Source organism: Ornithodoros turicata, chromosome 4 (assembly GCF_037126465.1).
Source record: "Ornithodoros turicata isolate Travis chromosome 4, ASM3712646v1, whole genome shotgun sequence".
NCBI classification, from domain to species: Eukaryota; Metazoa; Arthropoda; class Arachnida; order Ixodida; family Argasidae; genus Ornithodoros; species Ornithodoros turicata.
Window position 1 is genome coordinate 78,539,850 of NC_088204.1, and position 20,740 is coordinate 78,560,589.

At 46.4% G+C, this 20,740-nt stretch overlaps 1 protein-coding gene across 2 annotated transcripts in view; it reads left to right on the forward strand.

Moving 5' to 3' along the window:
* The window catches only part of LOC135392014 (MAM and LDL-receptor class A domain-containing protein 1-like), a 118,538-nt gene that overhangs the window by 50,199 nt on the left and 47,599 nt on the right, over positions 1–20,740 (forward strand). For both annotated transcript variants that reach the window (XM_064622626.1, XM_064622627.1), the window contains exons 37-51: positions 1,148–1,238; positions 2,270–2,515; positions 4,214–4,354; positions 5,372–5,517; positions 6,838–6,922; positions 6,987–7,106; positions 7,853–8,005; positions 9,035–9,120; positions 11,210–11,374; positions 12,048–12,144; positions 12,207–12,359; positions 12,978–13,166; positions 15,140–15,229; positions 20,159–20,289; positions 20,414–20,498. In XM_064622626.1, the coding sequence (XP_064478696.1) occupies positions 1,148–1,238; positions 2,270–2,515; positions 4,214–4,354; positions 5,372–5,517; positions 6,838–6,922; positions 6,987–7,106; positions 7,853–8,005; positions 9,035–9,120; positions 11,210–11,374; positions 12,048–12,144; positions 12,207–12,359; positions 12,978–13,166; positions 15,140–15,229; positions 20,159–20,289; positions 20,414–20,498 (1,978 nt within the window). The remainder of the gene's footprint in view (positions 1–1,147; positions 1,239–2,269; positions 2,516–4,213; positions 4,355–5,371; positions 5,518–6,837; positions 6,923–6,986; positions 7,107–7,852; positions 8,006–9,034; positions 9,121–11,209; positions 11,375–12,047; positions 12,145–12,206; positions 12,360–12,977; positions 13,167–15,139; positions 15,230–20,158; positions 20,290–20,413; positions 20,499–20,740) is intronic.

Here is a 20,740-nt window from a genome sequence, read left to right on the forward strand (position 1 = left end):
CGCAGCGCCAGAGAGGGAACATGTGGGCGTGGCCAAGGCGCGCGACTCCCTTCTGTCCTGCTGCAGAACCCTTCGTATCTCGCTGCAGGAAACACGTGAGGAGGAGGCGATGAGCTAGAGGGCGCTGCCAACCTCACGAGAACGTCACGCGAGGCGATGAGGAGGTAGATGAAAGTGAGAGGGCGCAGACTATGAAGGCCGGAACCGGAGACGACAAAATTTCTCTTACACAGCGACGGTTTAATAACAACTAACCGCTTATATCCTCAAGAACCTCCGAAGGAGGCAAGAGGAATAAGCGAGTGGTTACTAACACAATTTCCCCTCGTGGCTATCTCCACCGACTCCGACAACAAACGCTTCCACACTCTTAAAAATGAACTTCACCACATTGCACTCTCCTAGCCAGCCATCATCCCGAATGACAACGTTCTCGCCCCTGATTTGTTGAAAACGGGAGGAGGAGCCTATTTTGTGTCGTGCATAATGGCACAAAATAGGCTCCTCCTCCCGTTTTCAGCAAATCAATGGCGAGAACGTTGTCATTCGGGATTATGGTTGGCTAGGAGCGTGCTATGTGGTGAAGTTCATTTCTAAGAGTGCAGTTCTGCGTACGGAACGGAACAAATGGAAGCGCTTGTTGCTGGAGTCGGTGGCGATAGCCACGAGGGGAAATTGTGTTAGTAAGCCCTCGCTCATTCCCCTTGCCCCCCTTCGGAGGTTCTTGGGGATATATGCGGTTGGTCGTTATTAAACCGTCGCTGGGTAAGAGAAATTTTGTCGTCTCCGTGTCTCCGGTTCCAGCCTTCAGATAAGGAGATTCTCCGGTTCTCCGTAGATTCTCTGTAGCTGCGTATCCGCCGCTGACTGTCCGTAGAAATATGTGGATTTTGAGTGAAACGGCTCACTACAATGTTTTTTTCTTTTTCGTCTTTTTTGCTCTTGCTACGCATTTATTTCAATGACGTCAGGGAGCGCGACAGGGAGCGCGTTCTCAGGGGAAGAAAATAGCTTGTGCCTTGGAGAGTTATGAGTGCGCCCTTGTATCTTACTGGAGATTCTTTATATAGACATGCACGAGAACTTTGCACGGGTTACTTTGTTGTGCGAAACATTTATTCTTCTTAACGCATTGTTTTCAACGCAGAGCGGCATTCTCGTCCTGTGTGGCAGAAACCCGGAAGCGTTTGCTGCTGTTGACGACTTAAGCGTGTCTGAAGACATGTGCATTCAAATAGGTAAGGAGTAATATTTTATGAATGTGTATGCAGGGCGCAATATCTTGCGGTTGGGGGATTGGCCCCCCTCCCCCCGCCTCCAAAATATCAGATTATACGTAGGATTTCTTTCTTTCTTTCCCTACTATGCGCTCCGACAAAGAAACGCCCCCCCTCCCCCATCCCACAAAACCCAGGGACTGGATCCCCCTCTGTAAGCATCGTTGCACAAGCCTCGCAAAAAGCCGTTGCATAATTATTACGCATATTATTATTATTATTATTCGAGTCGCACTAAAGGGTGACTTCCTCAGAACAGAGTAAGATAAAGGTATTGAGGCAAATCTTTTTGTATATCCGCAATCTTTAGGATGTCAGGAACATGTGTACGAAATATCTCTGTCCAAAACTACTGCGCATATTTTATTCGAGCGAATTTATTACAACCCGAGCGCTTTGCCTCTTTGAAGCGAGGGGGCGCTGAAAGCAACCCACTGCTGACATCATACGGCAGGGAGAAAGAATGCGGGCTTCGAAGCAGACGACAATGCTGGGTGCAAAATGCGAAATTTCTAAAGCTGTTTTAGCAGCGTTCACCAATGCATGCATGTGTACACTCTTAGAAGTGAACTTCACCGCATAGCACGCTCCTAGCCAACCATCGTCCCGAATGACAACGTTCTCGGCCCTGATTTGTTGAAAACGGGAGGCGGAGCCTATTTTGTGTCATTATGCACGGCACAGAATAGGCTCCGCCTCCCGTTTTCAACAAATCAGGGCCGAGAACGTTGTCATTCGGGATGCTGGTTGGCTAGGAGCGTGCTATGCGGTGAAGTTCACTTCTAAGATTGTAGTCAAGAAATGTGGTATGACGTGGGCAAAATGGGGCATGGTGGGTAACTTCCGGACTCCCTTCCCCTCCCGCGTAGCTCGAAGGACGCGACCAGATTCGGTGACGGACTTGCCTCGCGGGCCATTGCGGGCCACTTATCGATACTGTAGATAACGTTTTTTTTTTTTTGTTTATTCTGTCCTAACCTACTTACTTCCAGAGCTACCAGACACGCAAGTATTTGAGTGTCGAGAAAGCAATCAGACTGTGCCCCTTGAAAAGAGGTGCGATTTCTCGTTCGACTGCGTTCACGGGGAAGACGAGAAAAACTGCGGCGCCTGCGATTTCGAGGAAGACGCTTGCGGATGGAGCTTGGGATTGAGCAAGGTTCCAATGTGGCAGAGGGTACAAGGCCTGCCGGACAAGCCGGATTTTCCATTTGACCATACCAAAGGAAGTCCTGAAGGTAAGTGCGCATACTTGGTGCCTCCATTTTGGTGCTTCATCTGCAGTGGCAGTGCACGCTGTAAGATGGACTTTTTGCCATCTGCACGCGATGTGCAGTCGCAGTGCTGGCTCACTTTGTATGTCCGCTGCCCCCCCTCAAAGCCGAACACTTCATTGGCACCCGATTCACAAAATCAAATGACACAATGTGCGGACGCGACTGCGCAGTGCGTGTGCGGCGACGCGACCATATTTTACATAAACTTACTTTACTTTACTTTAGTAAATGCTACACTCTTAGAAATGAACTTCACCGCATAGCACGCTCCTAGCCAACCATCATCTCGAATGATATCGTTATCTGCCCTGATTTGTTAAAAACGGGAGGCGTACGCCTTTTCTGTGACAATTATGAACAGCATAAGTGTCACAAAAAAGGCGTACGCCTCCCGTTTTCAACAAGTCAGGGCAAATAACGGTATCGTTCCAGGTGATGGTTGGCTAGGGGCGTGCTATGCGGTGAAGTTCATTTCTAAGAGTGTACGAACACGCTTTCTTACATCGTGTGCATTACAAAACACGATGTTACATACGCTCCAAACGCAGGAACACGTCCAATACAGTTTTCCCTCTACAGCCATTTTTAATGTGCAGTTAGAGAGTACGAGGTTTGGTACGAGAGTACGGAGGTAGGACCCGGCCGAGGTCGCCACCAAGTTAGTGTCGATGCGCATTGGGAACGAAATCGTGACATTATACGATGTTCTCTCTAGCGGGCTGTAGCCATTCGATGGAGCTCTCCGTGTTGTGTAAACATTGCAGCGACTGAAGCGCCAAAGTGGTGGGTGCCGGCCACACTTGGAACTAATCGAGTGTACTGGCGCATATGACCACGTGTGTTTGTTTTGCCCACCACCGGGCAGATCACGTGAGAATGACGTAGTTCTCGGGGGAAGTCTATTGGCTTTCTGATTTGCTACGTTGATACTCGCAACCCATCCGCATCAACAGTTGCGCAAAAAAAGGTTGAAGGGCAATGAATGTCATTAATGCGGCGGAAATGCGTTAGCGATAGATGCATTCTATTCCGTATCATTTTTCGTCATCCAGCCCTATCTACCTCTGTCCGCCTCTACCAATCCCTAACTATCCTTAACTATTGCTATCACCATTACTAACTGTCACTACGATTAACTGTTACTTAGCTATCACTAATTACCAATTACCACTAGTCACAACTAGGCACTATCACTAATGACAAATATCACTGCCCATCATTCATCATTAATTGCCAATTATCACTTACGACTAATTGTCACTATCAATTTTTGCCACTACAAGCTATCTACTACTGTGTCCTACTATATTATGCCTATACTGTCTTCTCATTTCTAACGCAATTATGACTCAACTCGAGGCTTCACACATCCGAGAAAAGAGGGCCACGTGAAGGTACTGTGTGTGTCGCGGTGCTGTCGCCTGTTTACGCCACGAGTCAGCTCGCCTGTTTACGCCCTTCAGCCTGAGCTCGAAGGCAATACGCGTGCCGTAGTGATTATGCATTCTCTATATACCCGAATCCACAGGTATCCCGCGGGTATCCACTCGCATCTTCCCATATAGTGCAGGGTCTCGTATAGCGTGCTTTGCCTGTGGACGTCTTGTCGCTCGTGCGCTCCTCTATGGCGTATACGTGATGCGACGTTTTACGTTCCAGGCTTCTTCGCCATGGCTATCCCAACAGGTGATCGGTTCCCGGATACGCGTATGGCCCTCAGCAGACGCATGGAGAGTCCTCGTTTCCGCAATCCAGGATCCCTTTGCATCATGAACTTCTGGTATATCTACAAGACAAATAGTAAGAATAACAGAGTTTCCATTATACGTTCCGGGTAGGCTGCATATCGAAAACTACTCATTCGTGTTTGTACCCGGCGCCTTTCTACCTGTTCAGCTCCCTGCGCATTGCACTCTGCGTAAAACTACATCCAGAACCAGCCTTTTGAGATTTTTTTTGTTCCCCGCAATGGCGTCGACACCATGTTAGCGCGTGTTTGTTTACAAACGAGATTAAATTTCAGCTGAGTACAAATGATCACCTCCCAAGATTCCCTTGAAGGACGTATACAACGCTCAGTGACATTGCACATTGGTTGGGTGGGGGATTCCGGCTATGCGGATGACACGGGCCTCTTTTTTTCTGCCAAAAAGATGCATTTTCCTCTTCTTCTTTAGTCTTTGATGTTGGTGTTGATGTTGAAAATACTAGGGAGAGGTTGAATTCGTCACACGACAAATTCGGCTACCTCCCATAAACAGACCCCTCCCCCCGTGAAGAATAAATATAAAAGAGGACCCCCCCCCCCTTTTTCGCGATAACTATCGGCCAAAGGCCAAAATCCAAAGCCACCGGTTCACGTAGTGAATTACCGCACAGTGAATTACATGAATTCTTTAGTCTTTATTGCAGCTGTTCCCCATACATTAGAGTATTTCAGCCAACCCAAAGTGTTGCTCTGGCCCGTATTGTTCGCCAATCCCTCCCGGAGCAAGTCAGTCCATGTTACCCCTGTTAAAAGTACCCGTTAAAAGTAACCTGGAACATAACTTAAGTTACTTTTGGAAAGTTATCTGAAAAAGAAACAAATTCCTTTGAAAGTTACCCCGGCGCAAAAGTACCGACTTAAATTACAAGTTACCAAAAAAAGGGACTTAGTTACAGTAACGAGTTACCTCGAACTCTGGGGCAATGTAAGAAGGGAGAACTGAGAACGGGTAGTTTCGATGAACACACTCCGAATGTTCGTTCAGAAGTAATTTCGGCGCACGTGTATTGACCAGTTAACACCCATTGACATACACGTTTGCTGTGCAGACTACAGCATGAACTTGCAAATGGACCTACGGACTGGTCCATATAAGATGATGCTTTGGAACCTTCTCTCCCGAGAGAGGAGACCTGAAGAAGAAGTGTGGACTTTAGGCAGCGTCTTCATTGGCCGCTACACCAGTGTTGTGCAGGTCAGTCTTGATCCGCTGTTCTCGTACCCGGTGCCTTTAGCTTTTGTCCAGCTCAGCGCTGTGGCGGGTATGTTTTGCTGATTTAAGTATCATAGTAACCAATTCTCATTTTCGTTTTGAGGTTAAATGGGTTTCGTATGCAAGAAAGAGGCGCAGAATCATATTAGCCAATTTTGTTAGAATGCGATAGCGTTTGTGGGCTCGCTCCTCCGAAATTCCTGGTCTCTGCGCCGAAAACTCAGTTCGGAGGATAGATGGCGCCAGGGGAACTGGGGGCGCCAATAAGATTATGACTCTTCCCCTTTCCCGGTATACAGCTCTCTGACGGCTAGCAGGGCGTAGTAAAGCATAACGCCGGGCGTGTCTGCTAGGTGAGGTAATCACGAGGCGGTTTCGATCATGGGAATGCTATTCGTTGTTCACAGCTTGCGTGGCGTGGGCCTGCCGACATGAACAAGAGGTCGTTCTCGGACTTCCGATGTTGGTGGCATTTGTCTTCTTCATCTATGTAGGCCTGGCGTCATTCCCACAGGTTTCATGTGAATGCTTCAGGTCATTAAAATCGGTGGCTCTCGAAATACGCGGTAAAATAATCTAGCGTGCGCCAATCACTGCCAGGCGTTCGCCACCAGCAACAGTACGACAATCGACTATGGCGTTGATTGTGCACTTGACAAGCTGAAACAATACTATGCAATAGGATTACCACTGGTACGAGCACAGGTACTCCTAGCTACTTAAGGAAAACAAAGCTTCAGTAGTCGCATGATGTCCACGGCTGCAGTGCGGCCGCGGTGTTGTGGAACAGCTGGTCGCACCAGAACGACCTACGTTTCCATTTTATTCGTTCTATTTCTATTTTCTTTCTATTCTTCCTTTCTATTTCTATTCTATTCTTGGTCCGGCGCAGGTAGCTCGGTTATGGCCCACACAAAGGATATGCAGAAGAAAGGTGGAGGGTTGCAGTGCTCTGCAACCTCCAGAATTATTGAGGGACAAACTGCGGGTACATGGGTCTTTGACTTCCACATCGGGCAACTGTATGTTGCGAGATGGTTGTAGCCCAAATAAAAAAAAAGTTCACGCCAAACCCCACGTTACATTACCGTCTCTAGCATTACATCGCAATTTGACTGCGTCTGCAATACCATTAACCAATTTAATTATCCCCGCATTTTCTTAGTATACTTCGACGATCGCTAACACAGTACACTACGCGTTGCATCAGGAGGAAGACAGCAATTTTTTTTTTAATTGCGTCCCCGTCCGTGTCTTCCTTCTGCTGCTTCGTATTCTTCACTACATGCTGTCGTCCTGCAGGTCATCATCAGCGCAATGCAATATCCTGTCCGTTCTGGATACATCGCCATCGACGATATCTCGTTTCACCAGTGTAGGAGACCAGGTAAGACTTGACGCAGTTACCGCGATATGACGCAGGTGCGCTGTCATGCCATGTCCTTATCCAGAGCCAAAGCCAGAGTGCGGGCCGTCGGAATTCCGGTGCCGCAACCGTGCCTGTATAAGGAACCTGTACGTGTGCGACTACAACGACGACTGCGGGGATCTTAGCGACGAAGAAGACTGCGGTAAATTCTTTCTCTTCTCATTCTCTCCTGCACCTTGTTAATGCGTTAGCATTAGGAGCGCCAAAGTGTAAAAAGCTTTATGTATATGTGTGTGTGGTGTGTGTATGAGATGGGGAACCCTCACCAGGGCAGAGTTATAAGTGGTGATGTAAGGGGAGATCAGAGGGTAAATGTAAATGAAGGTAAATGATACGAAATTGAAATAGTTGAAGGTTAGTAAGAGTAAGAGGTAAGAGTAATTAAAGGTAATTAAAGAGAATTAAAGCAGGAAGATTGAGTTTAAAGGTAATGAATGTAAGATACGTGTAATTAAGAGAAAGAATACATCTAATTAAAGGTACTTCACGTCGACAGTAATTAATCAAGTAAACGAAATGAAAAGGAATTAGATTAAATTCAAGAGTACCTAAGGTAACCCGCAGTTACCTTTGGTAATTAAATGGTCAATTAAATGGTCTTACATACTGTAATTGAGAGTGTCGAACCGGTAGTGAAGTATAGACCAGAAGTGAGCAACCGGAAGTCGGGTTTAGACCGGAAGTAGATACACAGAAGGTCACGTATAGACCACAAGAGGCGCTTAATGCTGGCGCCTTCCTTTTTCTCTCAAACAGACACACAAACTCGTTCGCAAAAACGATTTTCAACGACTGTCTCATTTCCATTTGAATTTTTTTTTTTTTTTTTAGTTTCGACTTGTTACGTTCGTTACCACGACGTCACCTCATGACCCCTTTTTTCGCCAGGCAAGTACAAGTTCAGGTGCAGCTTCGACGCTTCCTTGTGTGACTGGCACCTGGACCCTGACGCTCCTCTTCACGGGAGCTGGGAAAGGAGGGCACCTTTTGCTCACCTTAGCCAGGGACCCACACGCGACCACTCTACGCGGAACACCGAGGGTGAGGCATTTCATATTTCAACCAGTGATGAGGGTAACATAAAACAATTTACAGTGAACCCCCGTTAATATGACCCCCGATAATATGACATACCCACTTTATGACCGTTTTCCTTGGGAACCGTTCCGCCGCCATGTAAATCCATCTCGTTAGTATGACAATCCGCTTGTCCGACTATGACTGAGACTTTTGTTCACAAGTATATAGGGTCAAACACCGGTATTATCTTCTCGTTATTATGACCACGTCACATGACCCGCAGAGTAGCCCCAAGGAGAAGCTAACACACATACCTCAGGTAGAGGGCGACACGTGTTCAATTAGGCCACCAAGGTTTGCGATGACTCCTGATGTTGTTGACCTCCGAATTACTCAATTCCGAGGTCAATTCGCTTTATGACCAAAATCTGCGGGAACGGTGGTGGTCATATTAACGAGGGTTCAGTGTACGTCGCCAAAACCCGCAGACGTGTTTTCGGTTCCGCTCATCACTGATGACTCCAACACTCTTCACCATCTCGCCCACATTTGCACGGATGGTGGGGGACCGAGAGACACGGAACAAGAAGGACGGACGACAAATGTTCCGTGTCTCTCGATCCCTCACCATGAGTCTATACCAGCTTGCCTGCACCCTCTCCCTTCTTCCCTCATTTGCACTGCTGACGTTTTTTGTCGTTCCATGCAAATTTCTCCATCTGCACGCTTCACTTTCCACGCCGAGACTGGGAGGTGACACGGGTTCGAATCCTGTCACCGGCTGTGTGGTCTGAGGTTTTCCCTGGGTTTTCCGAAGACTTTCCAGACGAATGTCGGCACAGTTCCCCCCTGAAGTCGGCCCAGGACGCCTACCTAACGCCCCCCCCTGTCTCCCACTCCTTCCTGCTGTCCTCTGTCCATCTGTTCACGTCTGTACGCCGCACATTTGCTTCGCGGCGCTATCACAGAATTAAAAAAAAATAATCATCTGCACGCTTGATTGTGCGCGTCGTTACAGCACGCTTTATTTTTTATTTTTGTTAATTCTAGGAAAGTTCCTCTACCTGGGCTCCAGCAGCACGCCCACTCAAGGGGAGGTCTTCGGTCCCTGGTTTGACCCCAAGACGCCGTGCCAGGTATGTGATTCTTTTTTTTTTTTTTTTTTGCAGTGCACTCTTGGAAATGAACTTCACCACATAGCACGCTCCTGGCCAACCATCACCCCGAATGACAACGTTCTCGCCCCTGATTTGCTGAAAACGGGAGGAGGAGCCTATTTTGTGCCCATTGTGCACGGCACAAAATAGGCTCCTCCTCCCGTTTTCAACAAATCTAGGCCGAGAACGTTGTCATTCGGGGTGATGGTTGGCTAGGAGCGTGCTATGTGGTGAAGTTCATTTTTAAGAGTGTGGTCCTGTCCCAACCCAGAAGAGGACGGTGGTCTAGCATACTCCCCTGCCCAGGGGGCTTAATCGCTTCATCGCCGTTGCGGTCGTTACAAGCTAGCGAATGGCGGGAAATTCAAAAAGGTGGGCACGTGACACATTGCGCGTGACGTGTACCACGGCCTCCACGTATCGCGCGAAGAGTGCGCCGTGCGCGTGTCTTATCACGTGCCCATCTTTTTAAATTTCGCGCCCGCCTTTTCCCGCCACTCGTTAGCTTGTAACGACCGTAACGACGATGAAGCGATTAAGCCCCCAGATTCGGTACCAGCAGTGGCGTATCTAGGGTGTGGCAGGTGTGGACAGGTGGCATGGGCGCCAGGTGAACAGGGGCGCCATTATGTGGTCGGAATGTGCCAGGTCGGGCACTCAACCTGGCACATTCAGAAATGATCTAAAGCACCCGCCATTAGAGAGGTTGTAGTGCGAAACCTAGTGCGGACCACACGAAAACGCATCCCCAAGGACATCATGCTAACCATGTTGCCATGGGCGCAGGTAGCTCTAGATACGCCACTGGGTACCAGGACAGCTTCCCTCACTTTTGGCTGTCTATCGTTGATTTTAGAGAATGCCGTATAGGCATTCCACGGGAAGGCATAACCACGGGAAGGAGCGATGTATTAAGATTGGTTTGAATTCTAGAGTAACAGCCGCGTTTTGTAATAGTATCGACTGTGTTGGTGGCGCTGCCGGACCCGCTAAGAACAAAGATTGTGATTTAGTTATAGCCTATAGTCTCTTGTGCAGACCCGTACGGGGTGGTCTGCGGGTATGCACGGGTCTGCGCGTACGGGCCTTTAGCAACAATTGCGAACATAAATGATAGTGAGCTTAGTGCACCACACGATATCGCCGTTGCGTACGTGATAATAGCGTTGGTGCTTCTGCGCACGCGCAGGACATGAATAAGAGAGCATCGCGCCGTACGCAGAACCACCGCGCTATCTGTTAGGTACGATAAAGTAAAATTTACTAATATTGACATAGGAATGCAGTGTCAGGTGTGATGAAATAATGGTCCTGGTACGTTCCTAGTACATTGGAAGATGTTCAGTATAATGGTTCTGAAAATCCAATAAGCTAATCGTGCAACTCACATTAGATTCTTGAGGGTGCGCTTGGCATCTGAAATGCTGTATTCCGGGGCTCTGGTTTCGCAACGGATGTCCTTTAAAAACCTCTCCCCGTTTGTAAACAAGTGACGTCATAGTGTTCGACAGCGCCACCAATTTGGTAGACTCTACGCTGGGAGCTAGGGGGCGAATAAGGTCGCGCCCGAAAGCCACGGTCTTGAGGGGATTACGATGGCCACCGAAAGGGACGCCGCCTTCGGTCCTACTTTTCTTTCAGTAGGAGGCAGCGAACAAGTGCCCATTCGTGGAACTCAGCCCTCTCCTTTCGATTTGTTTGGGTGTCAGGCTGTCTACCAAAGTCATGATGACGATTCCCGGATGGAGGTCTATTGGATACAACCTTTCATGCAATGGACTGCATTTCGTCAGATGGGTAGGTCTGTCACTGAAGAAATGCAATCCACTGCATGAAAGCTTGCATTCAATAAAGGAGGGCTTCAAAGTTTTACTGTTTTACAACATGTTACGTTTACCCCGGGGCCGTAGCATTGACAGTTGTCTAGATGACGAAGCGTGCATATACTGTACTTCATGCTGGATCTACGAACGCTTTAAGCGCTTTAAGAGCTTAGGAGACACTGTTTGGCGAAAGGAGTTCTGGAACAGATCCAGTGCATCCTACAGTGTTGCGTTGGCTGTTGCAGATGCGGCTCCATTTCGTCGTCCGAGGACCTGCCCTAGCACAAGTGTCTGTGAACACGCTCGACGCTGACGGCGTCGTACGCTTGGCTTGGGGAACCTCTTCCCCTTTGGCTGTGGATGATTTTGTGGAAGTTCTCGTTCCATTCAACATGGCACGGCCATATCAGGTGAGTACTGAGGTACTTAGTATTAACGCTATGTTATGAAAATCGTTAGGAATAACAGGGAGGGAGGATAAAACTGCTACCGTGGCTACAGTAACAAAGAGACCAAGATAGCTTTGACGGCTCTGAACCATATTATTAGCATAGCTATGATTAGAGCTACAAAATGTCGGCCTCGGTGGATTAATTGACAACGTGTCGTTTTACGGACCTCGAAGTAGCGGGGTCACGTTGCTGAAGGCTCCAGCGAAATACGAGGGTGTCGACTGGTGAGAATTTCCAGTCTCACGTTGCCTGAAAATACGCCCATGAGCAAACCAGGAATGGTCATTCTGTGAATTGATCACCCACAGTGCTCACGGGGTCCCTCAGATACGCAAAACGATCCTAGAAGCTGAACACGCGTCTAACACCTGTTTCTCACGATGTAACGCTTCTAATTATTTCTCTTATTAACGATAAGGGAACCCAAACTGCACTAAACGCCCTGAAGTGGGACGTGATCCTTTGTGGAGCAACTCGAAACGTAATCATGTTGTGCAACCCCAAAAAGTAAACTGAAAGCAAGGGAACAGCATGGCCCACTGAGACAGCAAATACACCCGAACTAGTATTTACCGCTCGTATTGTCAAACTCTGCTCTCTTGTTCCTGTCTGATAAGTTCTCTTAACGCAGGTCGTACTTGAAGGAAGCATCAATGGATCAAGAACTCAGACGGGATACGTGGCTATTGATGACGTCACATTCGCAACAACGTGCACGCCACTCAGCGGTGGGCATATTAACTGTTGTACGTGCAACCTATGCGGCACTTTAATCATTCGCACTATGCAGGTCCAGCACCACAGGTTAAGAAATCGGTTCTCGCAACAAGGTTGTGTCCCCAAGGACAGTATCCGTGTAAGACTTCTCACCAGTGCCTCGATCAGAGTCTCGTCTGTGACTTTAAACGCGACTGCAAGGACGGCTCAGATGAAGCACAGTGTGGTGAGTATATATGGTAGATAGCATTCGCGGGTCAAGACTATTGAGTGACTTTCATGTAATAGTTCAGCAGCGTTTCAGCAGTATAGCGGATTCGTCGTGCACTCCTATGAATTTGGGTCTCCACATTAGGATATATGTAAAGTAAAATGATGAGGGATAGTCCTTCTGGTGTCTACCAACCAATAGCGACAGCTGCTGGCGGTGTTCCAGCATTTTTGCAGGGACCAGGAAAGTGTGTCCGCTTTGTTGCTAGGAAAAGGGCGTCAGAGTTATTGATGACGTCAGCTATTCTTGGAGATTCCGAAACTATGCAGTGTTGTGGGTGCTTTGAAAAAAATATGGAAGTGTTCACCAAAGAATTTATATTTTGCGTACGAAATCATTCATCAAGGTTGATGTCGGACTAATCATCAAGGTTGGACCGGTATTGGTCTAATGCTGGTGTGCTGCTTGTGCGGCTGTACGCCACTCATAACCAAGGTCGCTTCGCGGCGCGAACACAGAATAAAAAAAAAGGCTAAGAGTTGGAAAGATCACAACCAGTTGAAGTACTGCCATGTGATCAACGCGAAATTGTGACGGACTATCTTATCTTTCAATGACGTCATGTCGTCACAGGTGCTTGCGACTTCTCTGTGGACATGTGTGGCTGGAAGAACTCAATGAATCCGTCCCGAGTCTCCTGGGAACGCGTCAATGCTCAGATGGCACTGAACAACCCTACTGTTTACAGCAACTTTCCCAAGGAGGACAGCTTCAACAATTCCAGGGGATGGTACTGCAGCTACACCGACACGAACACCACAAGTGAGAACGCATTAGTTTGTGTGGTAGAATAGGGGCAATTGGACAGTACATAGAGCGGCGGTAAACAGGATGACAGGGCAGTGGCACGGTAGAATATCGTTTAAAAGGGATAGCTCTCAATCGTAGTTGTAGTCGAGGTTAATAAGACACAGAAAGGCAACACGGCACTGAAAGGGAGGGTGACATCGAGAAACCCATCTATGAAACTGATACCACTATGTCTGGCATCGGCTGGCAATCTGTTGGCTAATTTTTTTTCGTCCGAAAAGTGTTTAAATATTAACTAAACGAATTTTTAAAGATTAGCACTGCTTCTGGCAGCTGTAGAGGCTCCAGTGGCACGACGTCACTTCCTAAGCGGAAGAGAGAGAGAAGGTCACGCTCAGCGGAGGAAAGGCGTGATCCACCACGACCCCTAACTCTGTGAGACCACATCGCGGCATTCCATTTCTCAAGGTCGCGCACTCATTGGTTGTTAGGGAGTGACGTTTTTGTCGTTTTTCCAGATGGGGAATTCCGACATAGTCTCAACATCCGACGTCTGCTCTTGTCATGTAATTCCACCGAATAACAATCAAACTACGCCACTCTTTCACGCGGGATTTTCTATTCCGTGGTCAGTGGTCAACGAGGAATAAAGTGACATTATAGTTTCCAAATCAACTGGAACGAATGCGACCGCGCCTTTAAGCCGCCGCTGAATATCGCCCAGGTGTGCGATGCCAATATACCCAGAACAACCCAACCACAGTGTTGCCATTACCGCATATTGGTCCATACAGAATGGCATGTCAGACCAATGCAATTCATTTGGTACCGGTGCTGGTCACACCTCATTACAAACGTCAACATACAAATCACCGTACAATTGGCCGCGCCGACGATCTGCGGCTAAGCACTTTGTAAACAAGCCGATTGCTGTTTCTGTGCGTCGATTTGAAACGTCTTTTGATAATTTTGGCAACCCAAGCAACACAGTATCTTGGCCCACTATTGGTTCAATATTGGACCAATATTGGCCCGAGATGTTGTGCTGCTTGGGTATAGTTTCATCCAGTATAAACTTGCAGCGAAACCCCTAGCGTTGCGTACGTCGCGTTGTGGAGCGCTCGCAACTGACAACGACACGGTCGTTGATGCCGCTGTCACAAGGACAGTCGTCAGTGATCATTGAAGCCAATGACTGTTGAGCATGTGAGCAGCGTCACCAAGCGTACAACGTGTCGACTTCTCAAAGAGCACTGTATCGATATTTCCTGATAGGTTGACTGGTTGTACGCTTGGTGGCCATTGGATTCTGTGATCGTTGGTGGAATGGTGGTTAGCGTTATCGCTTTCCACGCTGAGGATGTGCTGTCTTGGGTTTTCCCTGGATTTTCCGACTGACTTTCCCGACTGCATGAACACACTCTTAAAACAGAACTTTGCCATATAGCACACTGAAGGCCAACCATTGTACAGAGCGACACCTGTATCACTCTCGATTTGTGAAAAGCGCCGGGCGTATGGGCCTTATAGCTACAATTAACGTAACTGCAAAAGTGTTACAAAAAGGCGTCTGCCTTTCGTCTTCAACAAATCAGGAGAATGGAGACGTCATTCGAGATGATGGTTTTCTACCTGCGTGCTCTGCGGTGAAGTTCTGCTCTAAGACTGCGAAGTCAGCCCAGGACGCATATTAACCCCCATTCCTTCCTGCTGCCCTCTCTCCGTCTGGCCACAGTTGCTTCGTGGTGCTAACACGGATTTGTTTTAAAAAAATCATTGTAGAGGATCACGTCGAGTGAGAAAGCAGCGTGGCAATTTAGACCAGTGAACTTTGTTCTTGGTATAGGTTTTATGCTGGCGGGAAAGCGCCCAAAACAGAACATGAGCAAATATTTGTCCATGTCTATCCGTTCCACGGTACTGAAAAATTCCCTCGATGTCAGCATTGTCGCTTTTGTGACATCGTATTACTCCTTTTTCTCCAGCCCAGAATATGCAGCCCAGCTTACTCATTAGCCCTGAACTCGGAGCAACGGGACCAGCGTGCGCAGTTACTTTCTATGCTTACATTGGAGGTAAATGGCTTTCACTTCCTTCAGGCTGTGTGCATGCTTCTTGCGAAATGTTGCGGGTATTTCCATGAACCTGTCGTTAGAGATGAGGAACCACACGAAAAGACGCCACGAACTTCTCGCGTGGTCACTCACCCTTAAAGGGACAGTCCGGGAAAACCGGAACTTGATTTTTTCCAACTGTCACGGAAGCTTACATGCTGGGTGGAAAGTTTCAGCTCACAAAACGGCGTGGTTTTCGAGATATCGAATAAAAAATACTCCTCTGAAGACATCCGGTTTCGTTTTTCTCCCTCGCATACTCCTTGCCCCAAGGATCCTCTATGTACGTCAGCCGTCACGTGAGCATGACGTCCCCAATGGACAAAGTGGCGCCGTTGCTGGGAATGCAGAGAGGTGTTTTTGTCTATGAGTGTACTGAACAGAAGGCTACGTCGTGATACCTGTGTTTACATTGACGCTACTCTGCATTTTAGTCTACATAACGCGTGATTGCTACTCAAAAACATCATAATGGACAAATGCTAGCACGCAACAATCAACTATCGCGCAAACAGGCATGCGCAAGTCACGTGCGGCATTGCTCTTATGCACGTCACGCGAGAGCTCGCTGCGGCCTTTACTCGGGACCAACTGCGGCATAGAAAAATGTCGATTATAAATCGTGCGATACGATTTCTTCTGAAATATTTTGCACAGTTGTTGTGAGGAGTATTAGAAATCATAAGGCGGTGTTTCCCAGACCTATGTTTTCGACCGGACTGTCACTTTAAAGAAGTGGTACCTTCAGAGGTGGGTAACATACACCACATCGCTTGCCCTCGACTCCTTTGCTCAACATATATTTCCATTTTAGACTTTGTTCGTTGAACATAACCTGGTCCATTTATATATGTATTATTGTATGTAGGTATTAAATTATTAGCGTCCTCTTTCTCATTTTTTGTTTTGGTTTGAAGTGTACACCCATGTAACGTCGCATGGGTCAGTAAATAAATAACAGCCTTTGACAGTAAATAAACTAATAAGGGTCTCCGAGGAAATTACATGGGGGGGGGGGCAGGATAACCGAGAGATTAAAATACGCATATATTATAAAACGATATCGTTGGGAACGCACAGGAACGAACGAGACCAGCTAGAACACACGAAGGTTTATTCCCCTAGCGATAAGGCTAAGAACTGCAGGAAGAATAGCCCCTGCGAATGGGGCCCGGGGTAGTGGACGAAGAGACTTGTTGCCTTCCTCAATTCTTACACTGTAATACAGCCACACGTTACACAAAATAGGCGTACGTTACTGAAAAAAACATTTACGGAAATTTATTTGTAATGTGCACGCTATCTGGTGTGTGCTCATGGAAGGTTTGGTGATCCGTAATCTTGAGTAGCTCTGAGGGAAAACTGTTCCAGTCAACAGTAGTCTTGCAGAAGGATTATTTAGAAAAGGCATCAGTGCGACATTCGAAATGGCTTACTTAAAAGTGTTAGTCAAATATGAATAATAAACCCTGGCACATTGGCCTGTTTTAACTCCTTTCCGTTGGAGGTCCTTTACAGCAGCGAAGGACACCTTCGCGAAGGCAGTTCGTACCGGTAGCACACGGCCAAAGCGAACTCCTTTTGGTGTTTCATTTGAAAAATATCCAAATATTTAACTGTCAGGCAGTTAGATAACAGCAAACATAACAATACGCCCAATTAATTCCAAATACGTACTGCGACTGCAATATCTGCGCACAGACTTCAGTTACTCGAAAAATGAAAATAGAATCCAGCCTTCGTGAGAGAGTATCGTCGTCGTATCACCCTTTGTTCGAGGCTAGGCCATCCACCTTTACAGATGAAAAGGAGATAGCCGATCTTCGCTTCCCAAAAGGACCACTTCGTAAAAGGAGATTCTGCTTTACCGTTGGTCACATCACACAACGCCTTGCCGTTAGGTGTTCCTGTGAGTAAAAGATTTCAAACGTGCCCTTGTGTCAGAGGTATAAGTCTATGAAAAAGGGACCGCCCTGTAAGTGAATGGCGCTTATCTAGGTTGGGAACTTATTGGCATAATGGACAGGCTAGAATAATATATAATTCTGATCTATCTATATATTCTATATATCTATCTGTCTATCTTCTCTATCTGCTATATATCTACATTCTAATATAATCTAATCTAACGCGTAGACACCGATCCAAGAAAATAAGGAAGCCTCGGATAACTAGAGAACTTTACTTATGCATCAGCGCAAAGAACAAGCTCTTTCAACGGTTCCTAATAACGCGTGATGCCATGATATGGCAGGAATTCAAACACATTCGTAACCAGTTAGCCACGGATACAAAGAGAACGGTACTACGGGCGGTATTTTACAAATAAGCGGAATGATCCACAGAAGGTCTGGAGAACTGTGAAGAACTTAGCATTTGGTAACACCCCTCCACCGCTCCCTACAGAACTGACCATTGACTCTCTATCGTATCAGGGCTTAGAACTAGCTAACATAGTTAATAACCATTTTGTCAATGTTGGGGCAACAGATAGCACAGATCCCAGTTCTACAACCTTCGATGGCTCGTTCCCTGTGAGTTCCGTCTATCTTTATCCGGCTACAGTTGCCGAGGTTGAGGGGATATTGTGCGGATTAGATAATTCGCTGGCTGCTGGTGTCGACGACCTTAAAGTAAAGCCAATAAAGCACGCATTGCCACTTATTAGTGACAAGCTCTGCTACTTGTGTAATAACGTTTTAGAAACGGGTACCTTCCCTGACGCATTAAAAATAGCCAAAGTTACACTAATTAACTAAATTTTATTACATTTGTGCTGATAGGCTGACCCACAAGACATGTAACATAGTTTTCATATTGTTTGCTCACACGGGACTACATAACAGGCTGCGGCCTCGTAGTCCCACATTTCATCAGTGTACGAGCAATGTGTCAGTAAATAAATAATAATAATAATAATAATAATAATAATAATAAATTAGCAAAGGAGGAGATGGAAATGACCTCAATAACTACTGCCGTTTTACCACTGTTTTCGTAAGTGGTGGAGAAAATAATAAATGATATACCCACCAGATTCCTTTTGAAACATGACATAATAACAAACGCACAATATGGATTTCAGAAGGGGAAATCCACTGAAACCGCATTAATGAGAACCAGAGACCAGATTGTGGAAAATATAGAAGATAAGCTGTATACTGTGGGCATATTCCTATAGACCTGAGGAAGGCGTTTGACTCGATACAGCGTGATATTTTACTGCGAAAATGTTATTCCTATGGTTTACGCGGAAAGATACACGAATTAATAGAAAGCTATCTGTCTGAGCGCTTCCAATACGTCAAGCTTCATGGTTATGAATCTAATAAGCTTCTAACAAAGAACGGTGTACCCCAGGGATCTATGCTGGGTCCACTTATTATTATTATCATCTTATTCCTGCTTTACATCGATGACATCGTCTCCATGCCTAACACACCAGATATAATTTTGTATGCCGACTATACTAACATCTTTTTTTCCCACCATAGCCTGTCGCACCTTGCCACGTTGATAAACAGCTATCTAGAACACCTTTCCGGATGGCTAGCAGCAAATTGATTAAGGGTAAATGTTAGCAAGACGATATTAATAATATTTCGATCTATCAACAAGGTATCCGACCCGTCGTTCTCGCTAAGTATTAATACGACTCCGTTAGAACAGGTTTCTGAGATAAAATTCCTCGGCGTATGGTTTCACGAGAATTTATTATGAAATACGCATTTTGATCACCTTACAAAACAACTATCCAAGGTAATCGGTGCTATCAGTCGCATTAGAAGAGCACTGCCAAGGTGGCTCATGAGCAATTTTTATTACGCACTTGTCCATTCCAAACTCTCCTACTGGCTGTTAGTATGGGGCAACACATCACCAAATAACCTAGGCAAATTCCACATACTCCAGAGAAGAGCAGTACGTTTTCTAACAAATGCCGACTTCGTTACTCCTTCTCCAGACCTCTTTTCCGACGCTCACATTCTTACTGTTAAACAAATGTTTATTCTAAAACTCGGAATTCATTTAAGTTAAGGAAAATCGCACAAACCTTACAACTAAAACCACGACGTATGAGCTAAGGCACTTCAGGAATTATACAACGCCATGTGTGCGAACCAATTACGGGTATCAATCCATGGCCTATCTAGTGCTTCAATTTTTAAACAAATTTGCAGATTTTGTAAAGCCTGAGTACACACAGGCACGGTTCAGAGGACTCTTCCGCTCATATTTAGATGTTAATTATAATATTGGCTATTTTAAAGTGGTAAACCTTAGTACGGTTGCGTGTGCCTTTGGCTAAAGGACACTTTGCACAGCGCTGTGTTTCTTTTTTCTCTTTTGTGTGTACCATCTAGATGATAGATGATTGTCCATGAACAGTGGAGTACTTGTACTGTATATATTCTAGAAAAATGTTATCGATGTTACTACTGCGTAATCACGTTGCAACGGACACTGTACTGGCGGACAGATATCCGCCGACTGTTTATGTATATGTCTGTATGCATTCCTGTTTGTCGGTCCAGGTACCTCGTCAGGCTTCGCCTTTTGTACCTGGGCCTCATTTCTGTATCTTTGGAAATGAAATAAATAGAATAAGAATTATATGAAGAGGTGAAAGCCTACAGGAGACTAGAACGTTAGTGGTTTAATATAGGTTAAGAGGGTGCGTAATAAGGCAAACATCCCTACTACTACGCAGCCACTTTCGCAGACGAGCTACTATAGTCATGCATACCGTAACATACCATTGACAGCATACTACCTTTGATGTGTGTGGCTGTTGATCTCTCTTTTATACAATGTGTGTTTTGTGTTTGTGTACCAACCCTTGTTTTGAAGGGTTTTTTCTCACATCATGTTTTTCTGTCTGTATCACAGCAATTGCTTCGGTAAGTTTCGGCATCAATCTACCGGGCTTGAATAAGTGGTTGGTGTCCAGCGCTGCAGGACCTGATCACTCCTGGAGAAAGCTGGGAGCCCTAGTAGGCCCTCAGTCCGCTGGCTTCAAGGTTGGTTCAATATGCTCAGTTGTGAAAGCGTAACTATTTCTTGCAGCTGAGGTACTTCAGCTGTTGTATCATCAAAGTGTTCAGCTGCGGTTGCGGTTTTCACAAAAGGTGCAATCAATTTCAGTTCACTTTCATGGCCAGCAACGCTAACGTCAGCATCGACGACATCGAATATCACGACTGCGAGCCAGGAAGCAAAGCACAAAAACGTAAGTAAACACCGTACATGTCGACAGACGGCAGCGGAAGCTGCATATGCTGAGGCGCTTGACCAGTGAATGATTTGTGATCGCGAGTACCCGCACCGTAGCGTCTGTTATTCGTATAGCAGGATACTTGAGCGCCTTAGAATGGAGGACATAGAAATCGATTAGAAGGGCTGCATGAGCTGCTAAATGGAGTCATATACTAGTGTCGATTGCTTTCCCGCGGTCCTTAAAGGGGCACTAAA